Raw genomic sequence first — 22,577 nt, 5'->3', positions numbered from 1 at the left:
CACAAGTACACAAACTCACAACACATGATTAAAAGCTAAAGAAAATAAATTGGTATTCAGTGACCTCTGAATAGACTCAAAAGTTTGAGATGTTCTTATGGAGAGTGGAAGATCGTTCCAAAGTCTTGGAGCTGATACTGAAAAAGCTCCTTCACCTCGACATTTCAAGCATGATTGTGAAACTTGCAAATAGAGTTGATCCTTAGAGCGAAGAGATCTCATGGGTTGGTGTTTATTAATTAGCTTAGCAATATTCTCTGGGAGCCATCCATCCATCTATTTTTCCACCCATCAATCAAAGTTCTCTTTATTGTGTACTTGAATGTTTACGAGTACACGATTTCTCAGTGTTGCTGTTGTTATTGTTATTATGCAGAACATTTGCGTTCTGCTTGCTGACCTGATGAGATTTCAGGTGATCATGATTGGATATTTAATTGTCAGCGCTTTGCTCGGATCTTTTACAGTGGCTGTATATCCGCGGGCACAGTTTACGCACACGCTTCGGGTGATTATGAACATGGATCTTTGGTTCAACTCATGCATGAAATGGGTTTATGTGATTCCGAATGTCGCTCAGACGAGAGGGTTAAGGATTGGATGAGAGCACAATCTCTTCCACACGTGCAGTCGTGCAGTCAAGTGTGTTGCTTGAAGAGTGGAAAGACAGCATCAACATTGTTTTAGATTACACTGCTTATTATGGAAAACCAACAATTTTGTCTTCTAATGGTGAGTCAGAATAAACAGATAATAGTTTAAATCAGATTATTTAAGGCAATTCTATTAGGATAAGAAATTTTGCATTTCGGTTTTATTCGTAAGGTTTAGATTTTATTTATTATGATTTACATACACTCTCATATTCACACACACACTCATTCACCATGACCAATTTAGTTTATTTAAATTCACTTAAGCCACATGTATTTGGACTGAGGAGCACCTAGAGGAAACCCACACCAACACTGGGAGAACATGCAAACTCCAAACAGATTCGTCAACTGGTCCAGCCGGGACTTGAACTAGCACACTTCTTGCTGTGAGGCGACAGTGCTAACCACTGAGCCACAGCGCTGCCCTGGTCACACTTTATTTTAAGGTACAATTCCTGCTATTAACAAACCGTTAACTAAGACTTTTAGCTTAATAATGTACTCATTTTCTGCTTATATATTTACACAGTGTTGGGCAAGCTACTTGACAAATTTAGTGAGCTAAGCTATTAGCTACTCTACTTAAAATGTAGCTTAACTACACTAAAAGCTAGCCACTGGGAAATGTAGCAAGCTAAGCTAAAAGCTACATGGCAAAAGTAGCTTAGCTACATTTGAGCTATTTTTACAATTTTAATTTTTCAATCGAAGCAACTTAAATCTCAGTCAATCATATCTTAGTGATTAATAAAACTGTCAATGAACCATATTAGGTATAATCGTTTATTTCAGTTGTTTACCGTAAATAATATGCTGTACTAAACAGAAACACATAATAGTATATAACAGCTAAAACAAAAAATCCAATAAAACCAGGTGTTACACATTTGAAATACTATAGTCGTTTATAGTAAAGGGAAATATTTTTGATAATAAATATATATGTATATATTGTAATTAGCATTATAGTGTTATATATACTAAAGTATTTTTATTTTTTGAGCACAGCATCAGAAATTAAGTTATTGCATTGTAACATGTACTTCTCGAGGTATGGTCACAAGGAATCCTGCTTCAGAAATAACTCCTCTCCCTCAGTCATCTTTCCATCAAGCAAGTTTCACCAGATGTGGCAGTAACGCACCAAAAAGTTTGTTGTCGAACACCGTAAAACAGGAAGAAGAAGAAATCATCCTTCTCCCTATCATATGGATTTACTTTCTTCAGCTAAACACTGGCCTCAGAGCTCAGTGAATGTCGGTGCCCTCGCTTATTGTTCCGTGATTGGTAACTGTAGCTTTGTGGACGCTACTGCGCTACTTGACTAATAATTCTCTACTGAGAAATGTAGTTAAGCTAGTAGCGTCACTACTTGTATTTATTGTATTTACAGATACTTTTACTGTACTTGCACAACATTTTCAGGCAAGTAAGGATACTTTTACCTAAATATGACTTTTCAGTACTCTTTCCAGCACTGGCCTTACCTTACTTTCACTCCTAACATTTCATTTCACATTCAATTCAAGAGTTCACACTTAGCTGATGATTGATAATAAAGCTAGTTTGGCGTGCTGTCCCGGGAGAGAGCCCTGAGCTTATAAGATCCTCGAGCCCTGGGCTCCCTCCCGTTGCAAGGCGAGAGGGGAGTTTGAGCTCAGGTAGATCTCGATGACTCCCCCTCTTGCTTGTTGTAGCTAAGTGTCAGATATGGATGCTGAAAGGTGTACTCAGAGTTTAGCTAAAGTATTTGGATTAATTGTTTAGAGTGCTTGTTTTTCAACTGTGGGAGGAAACCGGAGGACCCGGGGAAAACCCACGCGACCACGGGGAGAACGAGCAAACTCCGCACAGAAATGCCGTCTGGTTTGGAAAGGAATTAAACCAGGGGCATTCTTGCTGTGAGGCAACAGCGCTAATCGCTGGCCACCGTGACGCCCGTTTGAAAGGAGGGAAAGTAGGGTTGGGTGGGGGGTTTCTTCAAGACGAAGATATTGAGATGAGAAAAGTCTGGTTATTTATAGTGAGTTAAGGATCGTCTGATAGGATAATCAGTCGTTAGCTAAAGTTGGAACAGCTGTGAACAATCATAAGCAGGCGATCCTCTCGAAATTTGTTTATAAATAAACTTCACTTAAAAGTTAATTGAGAATTTCTTTACATTGATCTGTGGTTCATTCCAGTGCACCTTTGGCTTTGTAGTCCACTTTGCATGTTTGAATTTACATTTCAAATTCAACATTTGACTAACATTCCTCTTCCATTCTAAATGTTTATCCAGCTTTAGAATTAGGTCATGGGAAGTAAATGCGTGGACATGATTTATGCAGTGATAGTAAGAGCGTATTTTTATGCATGCGCACGTGCATGTGTTGGTGTGTAATGTAGTAGTAACGTTGAAGTATTTTACCATGTTCTTTTGGAGTCTCCTGACACGCCGCCGCTGAGAATCTAATACCCAGAATCCTCATGAAACTTTAACCCACACTGTGTTTAATTTATATTTGTGTGCTATTCTGGAGTAGATGTTGTGCGTATGTGTGTGTGAGAGAGAGAGTGTCCTTAAATCCCTCTGAATTATTGCTCTTCTCTGTATAAAAGTGGGCTGAGTTTAGTAGGGCAGAAAATGCTGATGCATGACTCACTGTACTGCGCTTTTAGAGGAGATTCACAAACGTGGGTTTCCACCGATAGTGTGTGTGGGCACGTGAAACTGTGTGTGTGTTTGAGAGAGGGAAGAAGAAAGCCTTATATAGGCCAAAGAGTCAAAGCTGACTCAGGTGGAAAAGTAGAGATTGTGGGAAGTAGATGCAGCAGTTCTGACATACAGGTAAAGAGTAAGGGTATAAGTCAGTGGGAATTAAGTAAGAATGGAATAAAAGAAAGAAGAGTGAAGGATTGTGAGGATATCAGTCTATAGTGCTGCAGTTGAGGTCACCTTGATATTCACAGGGAATACAGAGAGCTCTTTGTTTTAGACACTAACAGTGGAGAAGCCATTCAGTATTCACATTCTGTGATTTGTTTGCTGACATAAGGTGAGATTTCATGCCAAAATGGGTTTAAATGTACCATATTGCTCAATTTCAGTCATGTTTTTTCATAGTTGATTACATTAGATGAAACATGATCATTATCGTCAGGCATTCATACTCCTGGGGTCAATTCTTTGTACCTCACTTAAATGATCTAAAATGATCTGGCAGATCCTGGATCTTTTAATCTCGATAACTGATCTCTGGCTAATTTTATTCTTCAAACAAGTTCGTGAATCAGATTAAAATGTCTGGATAAACTGATCTGAGATCGCTGCGTATGTTGTGAAGGACAGATGATCTTCGAAATCATGATCCGCAATGTAACGATTGGCTAACGGCACAGCATTGTTATGACATCATCTGATTAATATTCAATTATCCTCGTGAGCAAAATTACATCAAATTAGCAGTAAACGGTTTGTTAAATATGACACGCAATAACTTCCCACGTTTGTTGTGGGCTGCAGGCTTTACACGTTCATGTGTCAAGAGTATTCATCATGTATTTCAATGCATATCTATGTATTTAGTTCTGCATTTAGAAAATGTTTCTTTATTATAGTAGACTAAAGTTTTTTACTAATTATTTTACTATATTTATTAGTTTTTTTATTACTTTTGCATCAAAAAGCATTTTGATATCGGTAAAGGTATCAATCACTGTCATATTAGTGATCAATCACGTGCTTGTCTGCATAAATTATTATCCTTTTATTTAAGTTGAATATTGCGCCTGTATGTTTGCATCTGAAAAGTTCATATCAATAAATTTTCTCTTTAAACCACCAGGTGGCAGTCTTTTACTTTTATTTCTGAGTGCAGATTGCATAAGTTTTATTAATAAATATTTTAACTTTACATATATAGTTAAAATATTTACTATTTTCCTAAGTGTACATAACTACTGTAAGAAATTATCAGCATTCTGTACATACTTTCAGTATTATCTTTGCTTGAACTGACCCGATCTAATCCTGTTTATATGAAATGAACCTGTTCCCACGCAGGTTTGAGCTACCTAAACTTTTACTATGACAACAAGTCTTAGATGAGTTTTAAAGAACTAAACGATCCTGGATTGTGTCAAATCGTCCAAATCTAGCCAATTGAGTAATCCACGCACGAAGAACGGACCACTGGGCTCATGCTGGCTGCACACATACACACACACACACACACACTTACATAAACAATATATATCTATAGACCAGGGGTTTTCAAAGTGTGAGGCGCGCCTCCCCTGGGGGGCGCCAGAGCATGTCAGGGGAGGCGCCGGGAAAAAATAATATGTAATAAAAATATTATTATTAAGTTTAATTAGTATATGTATTTTTTTATTATATTTAAACGTTTTAATTAAACAAAGCTAAAAAAAATAATATGTCTAAAATAAGAAAACCTTTTTTACCCAGAAGGCCATAGCTGTGAATTCGCTTCTGTTTGGCAAGCCCGCCAATACAGGTATATGCCTGCTAATACAATGGATACAATGGAATACAATGGGTTTCTGAGACCCCCCTATTCAAAGCCTTCAAGTTCAGGGCTTAAACCCAAAAGACGACGATATGATGATCAGTATTTGAGTTTAGGATTTACGTGGACAGGACCAGCTGATGAACCACGACCTTTATGTGTGGTTTGTCAAGATATTTTGGCTAATGACAGCATGAGACCCGCTAAACTTCGACTGTTTTGACTGGGATGGACAGTTCTTGGATCTGTTCTATTCATATTGAACCATCATCCTAGTTTAAAAACGTTATATTAAAATACTTGTTATTACTCTGTAAATAATTGCACTTTCATGCAAATGATGATAAAAGTGAGTTAACAGTCTGACATTTATATATATATATATATATATATATATATATATATATATATATATATATATATATGTGTGTGTGTGTGTGTGTGTGTGTGTGTGAGTGTTTGGGAGGAGGGGGGCACCAATGGATAAGTTGTGTCAAAAGGGAGGCCCACTGTCTTAGACTTTGAAAAACCCTGCTATAGACATACAAACACCATCAAACAGCCATGTAATAATAGTTTTACATTTGTCATTAGTTTTAGTTTTTCATTCGCTTTGACTTCTTGTATTCAAATTCCGTTACAGTACTGTAGTTTCAATTCGTTTTTAGAGGTAGATTTACTAGTTTTTATTAGCTTCAGCTTTTTTATTAGCTTTATTTTGAAATTGCTTAGTTTTAGTTTTGTTTTTATAAGTTTCAGTATTAGTTTTAGGTTTTTTCCTCAAGAAAAGACACATGAAACACACATTTAGGACATGGGTAAATTATTCATAAGAGTAAATGACAGTAATTCATTGTTGGTCTTAGGGGAAACGTGCCATCAGAAATATTCCTTTCTACACTATATAATTCTACAACTGATAGCATGTGATTTAATGTGATGTAGTATGTTTATACATGTTATTTGTCACACTTGTAGTGCTGGAAAATGTAAAAATGCACTTGGTAAGTGCTTGAAAAGTGCTTGAATTTAAAAAGATGTTAGAACCCTGTGTTTTTGACCCTACTATAGATGTCAATGGATGCATTTTTTCAGCATAATTGATCTCTTATTGTTTTTGTTCAAATTCATAAACATTTAGAAGCATTTGAGTGTGAGGAAATGGTGAGAAAATTTTCATTTTGAGTTGAACTATCCCTTTAAAGGCGGTTTAACTGAAAACATGAAGGCAGTTTGATGTATGAGTGTGTTAACAGCCACTGAGAAGCAAACCACTTTGCGAACCACTTGTGATTTACACTCCTAACCTGAAGACTGTTTAAGGGGTTAAAGTGGACACGTTATAGTACTTAATCCTGTTTTCAAGACATGCAGACTGAAAGCGAGAGAGCAGGAAGATCTGGAATGGCCCTGCGAGTTTTTTTTATTATAAATCTTGCTATATACCATCTACAGTACATGCTGCCAGTAGCTTTATGATGAAGAACAGCAACAATAAAGGGCTGTACGTATACTTTAATTTGTAGATATTATAATGCAATGATATATTGTAGACGCATATCTTCAAGACTTTGATAATACTTTATTCTGATAATAATTTTATACTTTTATTCTTGATATAATTCATGTAAAATGTATGTTTTAAAACAAATAATAGATAAATACAACTTGACTTGATGCATTGAATATAATAATAATAACAATACAAATAATAATAATAATGATAATAATAATATATAATATTTTAATTAAACTTAATTTTAGATAATATTAATGTAATATAATAAATAAACTGATTTAATTGGTTTTCATATTTATTTTTATTAATTTATTTATATAATTATGTGTGTGTGTAAGCAATATCAAACGAGTTGTAGTGTGATGTGGCTGTATATTGGCACTAGTGGGAAGCTAGTGAAGCTAAAGTGATGACTAAACAGGTGATTTTGCTGACATTCTTTACTTATAACAACTACATTCTCGATTTTAAAAGACTCAAACGTACATTATGTTGTCCAACAGCTGCAGTTTTTGTCAAACTGTAGAGTGTCTTCTGCTTGTTGCTGTATGTGGGTGGAGTAATACACAAGGGTGAAGAGTTAAAAGGCTGGACGAGCCAATCAGATTCAAGAACCAGACATAACTGTTGTATATATATTTATGTATAAATATATAAATGTGTGTGTGTATGTGTAAGTGTTTGTGTGTGTGTGCATATATATATATATATATATATATATATATATATATATATATATATATATATATATATATATATATATATATATATATATATATATATATATATATATAAAATAGACATTAATTGATACTAAAGTAATCATTTTTCAGTGTTGCAAAAACAAAGCATCAGATGCATCATGAAAACATTACTACAGTATCTTCACAAATGTTCATTCTCTTCTGGCTTAGTTTCACTTTCTTGAAGTTGTCAGTGCAAACACTGAGATCTTTGTTGACAAAATGTTTAAATTGTCTGTGTTTGTGCCAGTGTAAATAATGCCGCACCTCACTCACAGTGCAGGACAGACGCTAAACAGATGAAGAAAATAAAGCAAGCGCAACTGATGTGTGAGCGTATTTTGGTCATCTTTACTCCTGATGTCAGTGGGCGAGCATGTGTTTGTGCATTAATGTCAGGCTGATCGTGTTCATGATCATTTGTTGGACGGGGATTTAAAACATGCTGTTGGATGGATTGAAGGCTTAGTGAGTATTATTACATTTGTTATGGACACAGGTTCCAATCTGATCGGAATTACTGTTTAGATGTATGGATCTGCATAAAAACAAGAAGGTCTTGCGTGAACCAGACTTTTATTCCAGTATGTTGATGTAATTCCAACAGAAATGGAATATTGAGTAGGGGGCGGAGCTTTCATTTGCACATCATTCTCTCATAGCAAACTAACAGTAAAAGGGGCTTGATTAAGAATATTCAAACACATTTGCTATGGAAGTCACCCCTCCAGAGATGGAAGCAAATGGTCAGACATTTATTTAAGATTATTAAAACAAATTTTATTGCAGAGAACTTTATTTCAGTATGTTGATTTACTTCCTACAAAAAATGGAAATTGAGTAGGGGGCGACGCTTTCATTTGCATATCATTCTCTCACAGCAAACTAACCATAAGTGGGGCGTGTTTGAATATTGATTAACAGTTCTGTGGAAGCTGCCACTCCAACGACGGAAGCAAATGGTCCGACTTTTATCACCAAAACAATCCATTTTGTTGCAGAGAATTTTCCTTCAGTATTTTGATGTGTAGAAATGCAATATTGAGTAGGGGGCGGAGCTTTCTTTTATGCATCATTCCCTCATAGCAAACTAACAGTAAGGGGAGTGTGGTTAAGACTATTGATTGACAGTTGCTATGAAAGCCGCCACTCCAAAGATGTAAGAAAATGGTCAGACTTATTTAAGATTACCAAAACAATTCATTTTTGTTGCAGAGAATTTTAATTCAGTATGTTGATGTACTTCCAACAGAAACGGAATATTGAGTAGGGGCGGAGCTTTCTTTTGTGCATCACTTACTCATAGCAAACTAAGAGTAAGAGGGCTTTGTTAAAAAATATTGATTGACATTTGCTATAAAAGCCGCCACTCCAAAGAAAGAAGCAAACGATCTGACTTTTATTTAAGATTACCCAAACAATTTATTTTTGTTGCGGAAACTTTTATTTTAGCATATTGTTGTACAGAAACTGAATATTGAGTAGGGAGCGGAGCTTTCTTTTGCACATCATTCCCTCATAGCAAACTAACAGTAAAAGGGGTGTGGTTAAGAGTATTGATGGACAGTTGTTGTGGAAGCTGCCACTCCAAAAAAAGTAGCAAACATTCAGACTTTTATTACCAAAACAATCCATTTTGGTTGCAGAGACTTTTGTTTCAGTATGTTGATAGACATAAATGAAATATTGAGGAAGGGGCGGAACTTTCTTTTGCGCATCATTCCCTCATACCAAATTAACAGTAAGGGGGCGTGCTTAAGAATATTGATTGACAGTTGCTATGGAAGCCGCCTCTCTAAGGAGCTAATGATAATATGCCAAAACAATTGGAATTTGAATTGTGTTCATTTGAATTCTTGACAATTTTAATTTAATAAATCTGAAGTTTTATTACAATTTTTTTAATCTGAATTTCTTAATTTGAATTTCATAACTTGAATATTGAACATCTGAAATTTAAGACAACTCAATTTTACAAGGCTAAATTTTTTATAGATGTATTTTCAAACTTCAAATTTGTTGTGTTCTGAATTCATAGACTGCAGATATCCAGTTTGTAAGACTTTTATTTAAGATTACCAAAACAATCCAGTAGATTAACTTGCACTAATTAATTATTCAACTGAAGAATAACAAAGCGAGCTATAAAAATAAACTATTTGATTTCACATGGACTTTAGCTGTTGTTAGTTGCATAGGTTAACAATCAATAAGCCTATCTGTTAACAGCAGTGCTATAGTGGATTAGGAGAGTGATGTTTGTCAGTTAAGGAAAGCTGGAAAGAAGCTTTAGGTCAGGACTAAGATGGATCAGTCTTTCTCTTGTGTGTGTGTGTGTAAAGCCTAGAAAAGTGTTTGATAGTGGCTTCACGATCATGTTTGCATGTACACTGAAGCGCCTGGCTGAGAAATGCTGTTCCTGAACCAGAAACGAGACCAAGTTGCAGGAATTAATTTGCTGGAATGGATTTGGAGAGTCAGCGCAAGGTCAGAGTGCTTTGGATATCTGACAGACGGCTGCGTTTAATCAGAAAAGGTGCTCTGGTAAGGACGTTGGCTGTGACATTGAACATGAACAGCAGGAACTTTAAGTCACTCTCAGTGGAGAACGAAATTATTCATGCGGCAGGGAAGAGGAGCGTCTTCCAGGACTAAAAACTAAAGTTCGCCATGTTCCAATTCATGGTAAGAAAGCATTTTATTTTTGATTAGTATCAATGCACAGTTTAGGGATGCTTGATATTGTAGGCCTTGTTCATATCGGCTGATAAATGGCATTTTTAATGTTATCATTATCGGTCTGATAAAATAATTAGGCCAATATCTTTAAGCTTTATTTTAGCTTTTTCTTGGCAGGCAAATGATATTAATTAATAAAATAAAGTGGATTGCAGATTAGAATAGTTGATTAACAGTTCAGAGATTAGTTCAAAGTTTTCTGAAGTTTTTAAAGTAAAATCAGTTGTTCACTTAATGTATTTGCATTTTGCTTTTGCATATATATATATTAGAGTTAGAGTATGAAGAGTTATTGGTTATTGGTAGGGCCAGACGGAATCTGCGGCCGTTTTTTGCTATTTCTGTGGAGAATTTTGTTAAAAATCTGCGGAATTATTTTGGGAGTATCCAGCGGAGTATCATAACTTACACTTTAATATATTAAATAAAAAGTAATAAATTACTGAAAAAAAACTGAATAAATTCCGATTTACACATTTACTCAAGTAAATAAACAGAATTTATAATGGGCTAAAAAACTGCAGAAATCTGCGGAAATTCTGCGTGCGCAGATTCCGTGTGGGCCTAGTTATCCGTATCGGTTAAAAATGCTATATCGGTACACCCCTTGCAAATTGGCTTAAATATATTAGTATTGGACCAAGTAATTTAAACTGGTTACAGTAAGTTCTTTGCTTTGCCCTAGAAAAGCAGATTCAATGATATGTTGCCCATTTGAATTATTTGTGTTATAAAATAAGCTTGAATAATAAATGGTATATATATTTATACACACACACACACACACATATATACATATATATATATATGTGTGTGTGTGTGTGTGTGTGTGTGTGTGTGTGTGTGTGTGTATATATACACCGTTTATTATTCATTTACATTAATGACTTAATAACTTACACAACTATAAGAGCAACAATGAATAAGTGCTATAGGCAAGTTTCAGGTCTGTAAAGTCTAAGAAGGAAAGTATTAGTACTTTTTTTTTTTTTTCTGGTACAGTTAGTGTGATATCCTGAGAGGCAATTGCAGATTAGGAAGTGAAGTGGAGACTAAATAGTTGAGTTTTAAGGCGTTTCTTGAAAATAGCGAGTGACTCTGCTGTTCTGATGCAGTTAGGGAGTTCATTCCACCAACTGGGCAGATTGAGCGTGAGCGTTCGCGAAAGTGATTTCTTCCCTCTTTGGGATGGAACCACGAGGCGACGTTCATTCACAGAACGCAAGTTTCTGGAGGACACATAGATCTACAGAAGTGAGAGCAGATAAGAAGGAGCAAGGCCAGAAGTCACTTTGTTGGCAAACATCAGAGCTTTGAATTTGATGCAAGCAGCAACTGGCAGCCAGTGCAAATGTACTAGCAGCGGAGTAACATGTGCTCGTTTAGGTTCATTGAAGACCACTCGTACTGCTGCATTCTGGAGCAGTTGAAGAGGCTTGATAGAGTTAGCTGGAAGCCCCGCTAGTAGAGAGTTGCAGTAATCCAGTTTGGAGAGAACAAGAGCTTGAACAAGGAGTTGAGCTGCATGTTCAGATAAGAAGGGTCGGATCATTCTGATGTTATAGAGTGCGAATCTGCACGATCGAGCAGTTCTAGAAATGTGGTCAGAGAAGTTTAGTTGGTCATCAATCGTTACTCCAAGGCTTTTCACCATTTTGGATGCAGTAATGGTTGCCCCATCCATCTGGATTGAAAAGTTATGGTGTAGAGTCAGGTTGGCAGAAACTACAAGCATTTTCGTTTTTGCGAGGTTCAGCTGAAGATGATGATCTTTCATCCAGTGTGAAATATCCAACAGGCAGGCTGAGATACGAGCTGGAACTGAGGGATCATCAGGATGAAAAGAGAGGTATAGCTGGGTATCATCAGCATAGCAGTGGTAGGAGAAGCCATGTCTCTGGATGACTGGTCCTAGGAATGACGTGTAGATAAAGAAGAGAAGTGGCCCAAGAACAGAGCCTTGAGGTACCCCAGTGTTTAGATGCTGTAGGTTGGACACCTCTCCCCTCCAAGACACCCTGAACGACCTGTCAGAGAGGTAAGATCTGAACCATTGTATAACAGTGCCCGCAACGCCCAGTGACTTGAACGTAGATAGCAGGATTTGGTGGTTGACAGTGTCAAAAGCAGCTGACAAGTCCAGCAAAATGAGGACTGATGATTTAGAGTCTGCTTTAGCCAGTCTGAGATCCTCCACGACCGAGAGCAGGGCAGTCTCCGTTGAGTGGCCTTTCTTAAAGCTGGATTGCTTGTTGTCCATGAGATTGTTTTGAGTGAGAAAGTCCAGGACTTGATTGAACTCTACTTTCTCCAGAATCTTGGCCATGAATGGAAGCAGGGATACTGGTCTGTAGTTTTCAAGTAGCGTATGGCCCAGGTTGGGTTTCTTTAGCAGTGGGGTTATCCTAGCCTGCTTAAATGAAGTGGGGAATAAACCAGAGTCAAGAGATGTGTTAATTATGTGAGTCAGTGTTGGTATGACTGCAGGAGAGATGGCTTGCAAGAGATGAGAGGGAATGGGATCAAGTGGACAGGTGGTTGCATAGCTAGATAGCACGAGTTTGGACACCTCACCTTATTCAAGCTTATTTTATAACACAAATAAGCAGTGCAGTTTCAGTTTCATCTTACACAATTTCATCTTACACAATTTATGGTAAGAAAGCATTGTATTGGTGTAATATTACTTCATTTTGTCTTTGATTAGTATCAATGCACAATTAATGGATGCTTGATAGTGGAGGCCATATTCAAATGCGTTGATAAATGCCATTTTTATTATTACCATTATCTGTCTGATAACATAGTGTGGCTGATATCTTTACGCCCATAAATTATGTATTTTTCCACTGGTTAAACTACTTCACATGCTTGCTGCAAGTAGCGGTTCTATTATTATACGGGTATTTTAATTTTGGTTCATGTTTAGTGACTTGGTTTCTTTATTTATGCTTTTTTAACAGGCAGTTGACACTAATTAAATAAAAGAAAGTTGACCGCAGATACGAATAGTTGATAAACAGAGTTTAAAGGTTGGTTCAAAGTTTTCTAAAGCTTTTAAAGTAAAATCAGTTGTCCACTTAATGTATTTGCATTTCGCTTTGCATTTATATATTAAAGTTAGAGTATGAAGAGTTATCGGTTATCGGTATTGGTTAAAAATGCTATATCGGGACACCCCTTTCAAATTGGCTTAAATATATCAGTTTTGGACCAAATAATTTAAACTGGTGGCAGTGAGGACTTTGATTTGCCTAACAAAAGCTGTTTCATTGAAATGTTGCTCATTTAAATATCTGTGTTATAACGTAAGCTTACAGTTTCACTTTCATCCTAAAATTTAGTCAAATGTCATAATTATATAATTATCATGTAATAAAGACATTTTGATGTTTGTCTGTTTATATATAGACTTAGTTACTGGTAAAAAAAATTCAAATTAGAAATGAAATGTATTTTATAAAAAAAAGGCTTTTCGTTACACGTACTAACCATGTTTGCCTTGGTTTCATGTTATCAGATATATTTATATTTATTTTTACACATTAGAGTACTAGTGTTTTTACTTTAGAAAAGTTAAGAAATCCATATTTAATGAAAAAAAAAACAGTTTACAATCACAGCAGATAAAATATATATAATTATTATGACCAATAATTGTCATTTTCTGGGCGATTAACATCTTTATATGACCATTTTTATTTGTAATTTGGAAGAAATGTAATTATACCAAGTTTTCAAGTATATAAATATTACATTTTATTAATATAATATTTTTTAAAATGGCAATGTATCTTTTCAATGAAGGACGTTGTGATTTCAAGCAATGCTTTCTTATGCAAAAATAAAAGGGTGTTTGCCCATGCAAAATTCTCCACCCCTGTGCTCATGTGTTTTGGGTGGTGTCCAGGGATTTCCGAGTGTATGTGGGTTTCAATGTATTGATATGTGGTTTAGAACAAACCCTTACCCAGTAGTAGTAGATATAATAATATGTATTGACCTTATTATTCCTAGTCATTTCCCCATAGGCAAATTAATTGGACGTTCTAAAACAATCAAACAAAAAAAAAAGCTTACTTCTGCATTGTAGAATCACAATAGAGCAGCAGGAAATAAAAGGTGTTTAATTCAGTTTAATTCATCTTTATTTCCATAGCACTTTTACAATGTAGAATGTGTTGATTGTGGTAAATAGTAGTTCTAATAAAATGAAACTGTGTCAGTTCAGTTTTCAGAGTTGAAGTTCAGTTTAGTTCAGTTCAGTGTGTGTGCAGTTCAGTGTGGTTTGAATAACGTTAGTTTACTAGCAAGACCAGCAGTTTTTTTTTCTTTTCCAGAAAGTGTTTCAAACTTAATTTTAACCTTCTTTTGTTCTAAATGACATCTGTTGTTGGGTTTTCTTGAGGTATACAGTGGCCAACATTTAAAAAAAAGTGTTTCAAAATTATCGTAAGACAAGAATGGGTGTTGCTTAATAGTTTAAGGACTATTTTTATGAAAGGTGATGATCCACTTCAAATGTTGACTGCTCTATCTTTGCCCTAATAATGTGTGTGTGAAACTATCGTCTTCATTGAAGACATTGATCAATGCTGCATCAGTTCTTTCATCCTTTGTCTTGGACATTTGTGCAGTGTGAGTTTACTACACTGGTGTTTATTGAAGTTTATAATGACGCTGAGGGCATTTCAGGGATATGAAAGTGCATCAGTAGCACCTTGCAGTCACAGATGCAATCGCAGCACACACTCCATCTGTCCTGAGCAGAGATCAGTAGTTTAATCTACTGCTGGCTGTGTCTCTCATAATGGGATTGCTCTGCAAGGCCTTCGTCCATGATTAAAAGTGTATTGACATGGATGTGTTCAGAAGTTTGAACTTGGAATGTTTTGAAAAACACAGTCATGTTATTACTTTTTGTTTTATATATTCATTCATTCATTTTCCTTTCCCGCCAACTATTCCGGCATATGTTTTACGCAGCGAATGCCCTTCCAGTCGTAACACAGTCCTGGGAAACACTGATACACACTCGCATTCACACACACTCATACACTACGGCTAATTAAGTTCATCCAATTCACCTGTAGCGCAGGTTTTTTTTATTCTGGGGGAAACCGGAGCACCCAGAGGACACCCACATGAACATGTGGAGAACATGCAAACTCCACAATGCCAACTGGCCCAACCCGGAAATTTTTTTATATAAAAAAAATAAGTCTTTTATAACAGCATAAACATCTTTACTGTCAGTTTTGACCACATTATTTAATTTTTTGAATAAAACTAAAATAAATTAAAATAAAACTAAACTAAACTACTTTATTAAAAACAGCGTTTTATGTATGTATAGACACTCACCGGCCAATTTATTAGGTACACCTCTTTTCCTTTAAAGCTGCCTTAATCCTCCATGGCAAAGATTTAACAAGTTACTGGAAATATTCCTCAGAGATTTTGGTTCATATTGACTTGATAGCATCACGCAGTTGCTGCAGATTTGTCGGCTGCACATCCATAATGTGAATCTCCAGTTCCACCACATCCCAAAGGTGCTTTATTAAATTGAGATCTGGTGAATTTGGAGGCCATTCAAGTACAGTGAACTCATTGTCATGTTCAAGACACCAGTCTGAGATGATTTACACTTTATGACATGGTGCGTTATCCTGCTGGAAGTAGCCATCAGAAGATGGGTACACTGTGGTCATAAAGGGGTGGACATGATCAGCAACAATACACAAGTGGTGTTGACATAATGCTCAATTGGTACTAATGGGCACAAAAAAGATCCCCCACACCATTACACCACCACCAGCAGCCTGAACCATTGATACAAGGCAGGATGGATCAATGCTTTCATGTTGTTGACACCAATTTCTGACTCTACCATCAGAATGTTGCAGCAGAAATCGAGACTCATCAGACCAGGCAAAGTTTTTCCAATCTTCTATTGTCCAATTTTGGTCAACCTGTGCCAATTGTAGTCTCAGTTTCCTGTTCTTAACTAACAGGAGTGGCAGAGATGGTTGTGCGTGAAAATTCCGGTAGATCAGCAGTTTCTGAAATACTCAGACCAGTCCGTCTGACACCAACAACCAAGCCATGTTCAAAGTCACTTAAATCACCTTTGTTCCCTATTCTGATGCTCGGGTTCATCTGCAGTAGATCGTCTTGACCATGTCTACATGCCTAAATGCATTGAGTTTCTGCCATGTGATTGGCTGATTAGAAATTTGCATTAACAAGCAGTTGTACCTAATAAAGTGGCCGGTGAGTTTATATGTATGTGTCAGTATGTGGATTTTTAAGACTTTGCAGATGTTAACATGCCTCTGAAGTGTAAAAACCAGTCAATATGATTTCATGTTATTGTGATGTTTGAGGAAATGTGTTTCTGTGGTGTTTACCTCCATAAAAGAAGCTCTAAAACCTCAAATCATTTTGCATTATGCAGAAGATAGTTTAAATGAAGTTCTGACAGCGTGCAGCATGCATGAATGCATATTTGGTGTTTGATCATTGATTCAGCATATGGCCTCGCCAGCCTCTGGAAGCTCTGCGTTTCCACCAGGTGAGCTCCAGTAACTCAGCGTGAGCGCAACTGCTCACAGGATTAAGCCTGTTTGATTAGCCAACATCTGTTAGCATCTGCAAACGTGCGTGAGTTTTCATGCTACACTTTATACTGTGGCTCAAAATAGTCACGTCCTGCTTTTCGTAGTTACACCCTTGCGACTCTTTGTCTCGCCACACGCACATTAATACGATCCACTTCATATCGAGAAGACTAATCTGCACTGCATGAGACGTAAACAGCAGTAAAACTCTCCATCGCTTACATAAGTCGCCTCGTTTTGTGGCCAGAGACATTCTTGGCCCTTCGTTAATGGCCAACACAAAGAAGCATTGATCTGAAGGGCCTGTGTGAATGAGACGGGTATTAGACACAGACACACTCGCGGGTCTTCCTCATCCTCATGGGTCCCAGTGCACAATGGGGTCTACTGTGGGTCCACTGCCTCCAGGAAGAGGCGGACACACTGTCCCGCACACACACAAGTTTGGTCATCCTCGGTAATGAAGTTTTGTCCCATGTGAAGTGAGCTGGACAGTCTCAGGGGTGTCCAGTGTGGGAGAGAGCTGGAGGATGTGCAGGACAGGCGCATGTGCTTGGCATAAGCAATTAAGCCAAATTTGGACAGGTCTTTTAGGTGGAGTGTAGGTAGAGAAATTGTTTTGGATGTATTGTTAGAGACTCTGGACTGGGATGGATCTTTTAGGCGCAATGCCAAGGGATGTTGTGTTTGGTGTGGTCCACTGCAATCCATGTGTGCCTTCTGGAACAAGGATTGGGATTTTATTATAGAAGTTGGAAGCTCAGAGTCTTGGAAAATACTTGTAGCATTTTTGGTAAACATTCTTGTGTTTAAAGTTGATTTGGTTTGACTGTATTTACCATCATGACACTGGCTGCAAGACTTGATGACCTGGAAACAACTCTGGAGCACATGCTAATGGACGTGTTTGTAAGTCAAATTCAGTTTTTTTCTCGCTTTATCCCTTTCTTTCTGCTCTGTGCTCTTTAAAGCAGTTCAACTTTAAGTCTATAGTCCAACTGTTTTTTGCAGTACTGGCTTTAATGTGATAGTTCATCCAAAAATGAAAATGCACTCATCATTTACAGCCTTCACTTTTTCAGAACCTGTTTGACTTTCTTTCTTGTGTTGAACACACATGAGTTATTTTGAAGAAAGCTGAAACCACTGGCTTCCGTTTTTATTGGAATCATGGTTGCAACCATTTTTGTTCCAACTATGGAAGTCAATAGTTACAGGTTTTCAGCTGTCTTCAAAATATCTAATTTTGTGTTCAACACAAGAAAGAAACTTATAAAGGTTTGGAACCACTTGAGGGAGAGTCAATATTCATTTTGGATAAACTGTCCAATTAAGGAACCCATTCTGGGGTTCCATTCTGGTTTTTTTTTTTTTTTTCTAAATAAGGATATTTGTTAGGTGCAAGATTCAAAACCAACAGAATAAATATTATATAATAAAAACTCAGCCATACATTTTTGAAACATGTATTCAAAGGACACATGAACTCTATCATCTACCACTACCATCTACAAGCAGGACTGACCCAGTGCAAACAGTGATAATGTTTGCTTGTCTCCACTAAAAACGACTTTGCATATCTCGTGATGTTCTGAACATTTTTAATGTTTTTTGTTTGTTTGTTTTGTGTTTTTTGAGGCAGTTAGACGTGGCTCTCTGTATTTTGGTTTTAAGTACAAATCCAAAAGATTCAATAAAAGCAAAATGACAGTGATGTGCGGACGTCTCCATTTTGGCGCTTTGTTTTTGTGTCCGTCACTTAGCAACAGCTGTACACAAAACAGCAGCTTGATGACGAAATCGGACCGGGTTCAGAAGGAAAAAAGAACAAACGAGATGGTCACAAGTGTGTGTGGGGGGGGGGGGGGGGGGCAATCGAATTTGGGTTCGTTTTTTTTTTTGGCTAAAATATTCCACTAATAGTTCCTATTACTGCTGTTCTTTTAAGTAAAAGTTCTTTAATAAAGTTTAGTAAAGATTCTTTACTAATTAAAAAGGTCTCTTCTATGGCATTGAAAACCCTCTGCTGAAACTTTGTTTAAAGATATTGGCTGATATAATCTGTGTTTGTGTTTTTTTTCTCAGCCTTTATGGTATGAACTACAAGTTGTCTCCTAGCCATCATTTTTGGTCTATAAATTGCAAAACCTACATGTCTCTAGAAACCCCTAACAACAGTTCTGATCAGAGCGTCCTTCATCCTCTTGTTGTTGAATCCCATGCTTGATGTTGCCGTCGGCCAGCTCACATCACTTTCGAGTTCCTACTGGTGGTGCAAACAGATTTATTGGGAAAGTATTAGGGCGTCATGATGGTGCAGTGAGTAGCATGATCACCTCATAGCAAGAAGGTTGCTGGTTCGAGCCCCAACTGGGTCAGTTGGCATTTCTGTGTGGAGTTGTGTTCTCCTCGTGTTGGCATGGGTTTCCTCTGGTTTCCCCTACAGTGCAAAGACATGCGCTATAGGTGAATTGAATAAACTAAAATGGCCGTAGTGTATGTGTGTGAATGTAAGAGTGTATTGGTGTTTCCCAGTGTTGAGTTGCGGCTGGAAGGGCATCTGCTGCGTAAAACATGTGCTGGATAAGTTGGGGTTTATTCCACTGTAGTGGCTCCTGATTAATAAAGGGACTAAGCCGAAAACAAAATGAATGAATGACTGAAAAGTATTAATGGTTCCTATAACTATTCAATGGAAATGTCTTTTATTGTCCAAGAAGAACTTTTACCATCCATTAAACTTTTACAGTGTAAAAAAATGGGAAATGTTTAAAATGTTATTATTAAGAACTGATTACTGAAATGGTTCCTCCAAAGCAACATTTAGAAAACATTATTATAAGTTTGTTTAGTTGGAATGTTCACCAAACTTAAAATGATCCGTATATTATTTATTATGTGTGTTTAATTAATTATTTATAATAATTATAAACCTTGATCTAAACCTTTATGATGTGCATTCAAACCAGAAGATTGTCCATAAATGATACAAAAGCAAAACATTCTTCAAAGCGTCTTCTTTTGTGACACAGACCACTTTGCTATGATATAGAGTTTAGCAAATGATGAGTTTTCATCTCGGCTGAACTTTCCCTTTAGGCTTCGAGGCGTTCCCTCCATCATAGCTTGGCTTCTGGTCAAACGTGTTTCATCGGCGACTTCAAGGGGTGATGAAAATGATGAGGCTGATGAAAAAGTTCATGCTGAACTTTCACGGCTGTAAATAATTCAATCATCTCACCTGAGTGACACACCGCAGGCTTGACAGATGCTTCAGACTTGCTAAGTTCTGTCTGGTTGTTTGGCATCTGCAATTGGTTGCCAGTTCTCGATTAAGATCATGACTGAAAAACAAAGCCATGACTCTCAGGCGATGATTGATTATGCACTTGAAGTTAATGTGGCTGTTACTGATTTTTAGCTGGTTGATGGATGATAATATAAGTAGAAAAGCCCCATCGATATTCACTGAAGGACTTGAGGGTGGACTCTTACTCTAGTTGTTTGTGTGTGTGTGTAAATGAAAGACAACCAATGTTTCAAAAAACATCAGCGTGTCTTTCCTTATATCTCAGTTTAATGGCTTTGATAATAACAGTCAGTGAGAGCGAGCAGCATGTGTGGGTCTCTCATCTGAAGCCTGCAATGCCTCCAGGAAGTCGAAGAACAAAGCTCTGATTATTTTTACCCAACTGGTTTATAATCCTTTTATTTTAATCTCTTGACGTAAGATATTTCAACAATGCCTCTGATGTTATTTTCGGAAAAGATTAATTTTGTTCCACACAAAGAAAGAGAAGTTTGTGAACAGTCTGTCACATTAAACGCTGATTTTGGTGAAAGTGCATGCAGCGTTCTGTTGGTAGGTCTCTGAGGAGGAAATAATGAAGGTTATTTTCCCAGAAATGGAAACTGTCCCAAATTAAAAACACTTTATGTAAGAGTGTGATGTAATTGTCTCTGATGTAAATACGAGTTTGTGTGTTAGATATGCACTCTGTCCAAATGTAAGTTTGTGTAGTTTTAAAGTTTTTTTTTTCTTTTTAAGTCTGAATTAGTTTGATATATAGTCTACATAATTCTTTTTAAATCAAGAGCACAAGCTCTCAAAAATAAAGGTACTTTATCATTGCAAAATAAGACCTAGAGTGTACATATTAAAAAGTATAAATGTGCTGCCCCAGTGACAGCTCTCATATCTTTGTTTCTTGTTCTGTTTGTCTTTATTTCTTAGAGTGCATCAGTATGTACCATTGTATATTTGAGCGATATCACACGAGTAGCAGTGCAATATGGCTGTATATCGGCACTGGTGGGAGGCGTGCGTTGTGCCTTAGTGCCCCCACCAGTGCCGATATACAGCCATATCGCACTGCTACGAGTGTGATATTGCGTTTATACAACAGTTTGACGGCATAATTGTGAATATAAAAACAAAATCAAACATGGGGAGTCTCAAAAACCCTTTTGTATGAGGAACTACTTTTTTCCGCATTGGATTCAAATCATAAGCTGACAGTTAAACAGCTGTTAAAACAGTTAAAAGCATCTTTTAAACGTTAGATCTGTAGTGTCTGCTTTTTGCTGGCTGTATGTGGGCGGAGTAATACACAAAGGGTAAAGAGGCTGTAGGAGTTCTGATATTGCAGAATATCGCAGGGCTATCAGCCAATCAGTTTCGAGAACCAGACAGAACTGTTGTATAAACTAAAATACAACTAAAAAATAAACTAAAATAAACTAAAATACAATCCTTCTAATATAATGTCATTCTTCTAATAATAATGTCATTTAGATTTCATATACTCTCACACATACATTAAATATACATATATTAAATAAATATTTGATATAATATGCACAATAGTCAATGTTTTCTTATTTGAAATTGAAGTCATAACCCATAAGTGGTGTTTGTCCACATTTCTGACCCGATTGAGTATCATTTTTATACTTGAGTGTATTTTCTAAAGTATACCAAATACCACACACACACGCACGCACGCACGCACGCACACACACACACATTTGTTTTTGTGAAAAGTCGGGACATTACATAGGTTTCCATTCATTTTATACTGTCCAAACCGTATATTATATTGCCCTCACCCCATCCCACCCCTAAAACCAACCATCACAGGAGACTGTGTGCAGCTTTACTCTCTGATTAAACTCATTCTGTAGGATTTATAAGCATTTTGAGAAATGAGGACGTCACCAATGTCATCATATTTCACCTCCTTTTTGTAATACCTGTGTCATACCCATGTCATTATACAGATTTGTGTCCTGATATGTCACAAAAATACGTACACACACACACACACACACAAACACATATACTATATTAATTAATTCATAAAATAATTAGCACATTCATTCATTTTCTTTTCGGCTTAGTCCCTTTATTAATCTGGGGTCGCCACAGTGGAATGAACCACCAACTTATCTAGCATATGTTTTACGCAGCGGATATATTTGTTGATGATTCAGTAGTTCTGGTGGCAGAGGGCATGGGCTGTAGTTTGTCACTAGTCACCATGGGAACAGTGGGGTGGTTTAAAGGGCAAAGCCAGCCATGACTCCATTTTATTGCTCCTCTATCACACACACACACACACACACATGCACACACAAACTGTAGTGTGTATGTGAATCTCCCAGGAGTAACAGCGGCCAACGAGAGGACAGGGTGAAACCGGTCACTATAAAGAATGAGCGTTAAAGGCCATTGTGAATGTTTGTTTGGCTTCGTCTTGTGCGTTTGGCAGTGTCGCGCTGTATTC

At 36.9% G+C, this 22,577-nt stretch overlaps 1 protein-coding gene across 16 annotated transcripts in view; it reads left to right on the top strand.

Moving 5' to 3' along the window:
• The window catches only part of frmd4a (FERM domain containing 4A), a 301,811-nt gene that overhangs the window by 106,227 nt on the left and 173,007 nt on the right, over positions 1-22,577 (top strand). For 4 of the 16 annotated variants that reach the window (XM_087292254.1, XM_087292245.1, XM_087292253.1 and 1 more), the window contains exon 1: positions 17,301-17,700. The exons of the other annotated variants lie outside the window; for them this stretch is intronic. In XM_087292254.1, the coding sequence (XP_087148380.1) occupies positions 17,635-17,700 (66 nt within the window). In that variant the 5' untranslated portion in view covers positions 17,301-17,634. Of the gene's footprint in view, positions 1-17,300; positions 17,701-22,577 lie in introns of those variants that run through there. 16 annotated transcript variants of the gene reach the window in all.

This window comes from Danio rerio, chromosome 18 (genome assembly GCF_052040795.2).
Source record: "Danio rerio strain M-AB ecotype USA chromosome 18, GRCz13ab, whole genome shotgun sequence".
NCBI lineage: Eukaryota > Metazoa > Chordata > Actinopteri > Cypriniformes > Danionidae > Danio > Danio rerio.
Note: the sequence above shows the minus strand (reverse complement) of the source record. Positions and strands in the feature narration are given on the sequence as shown.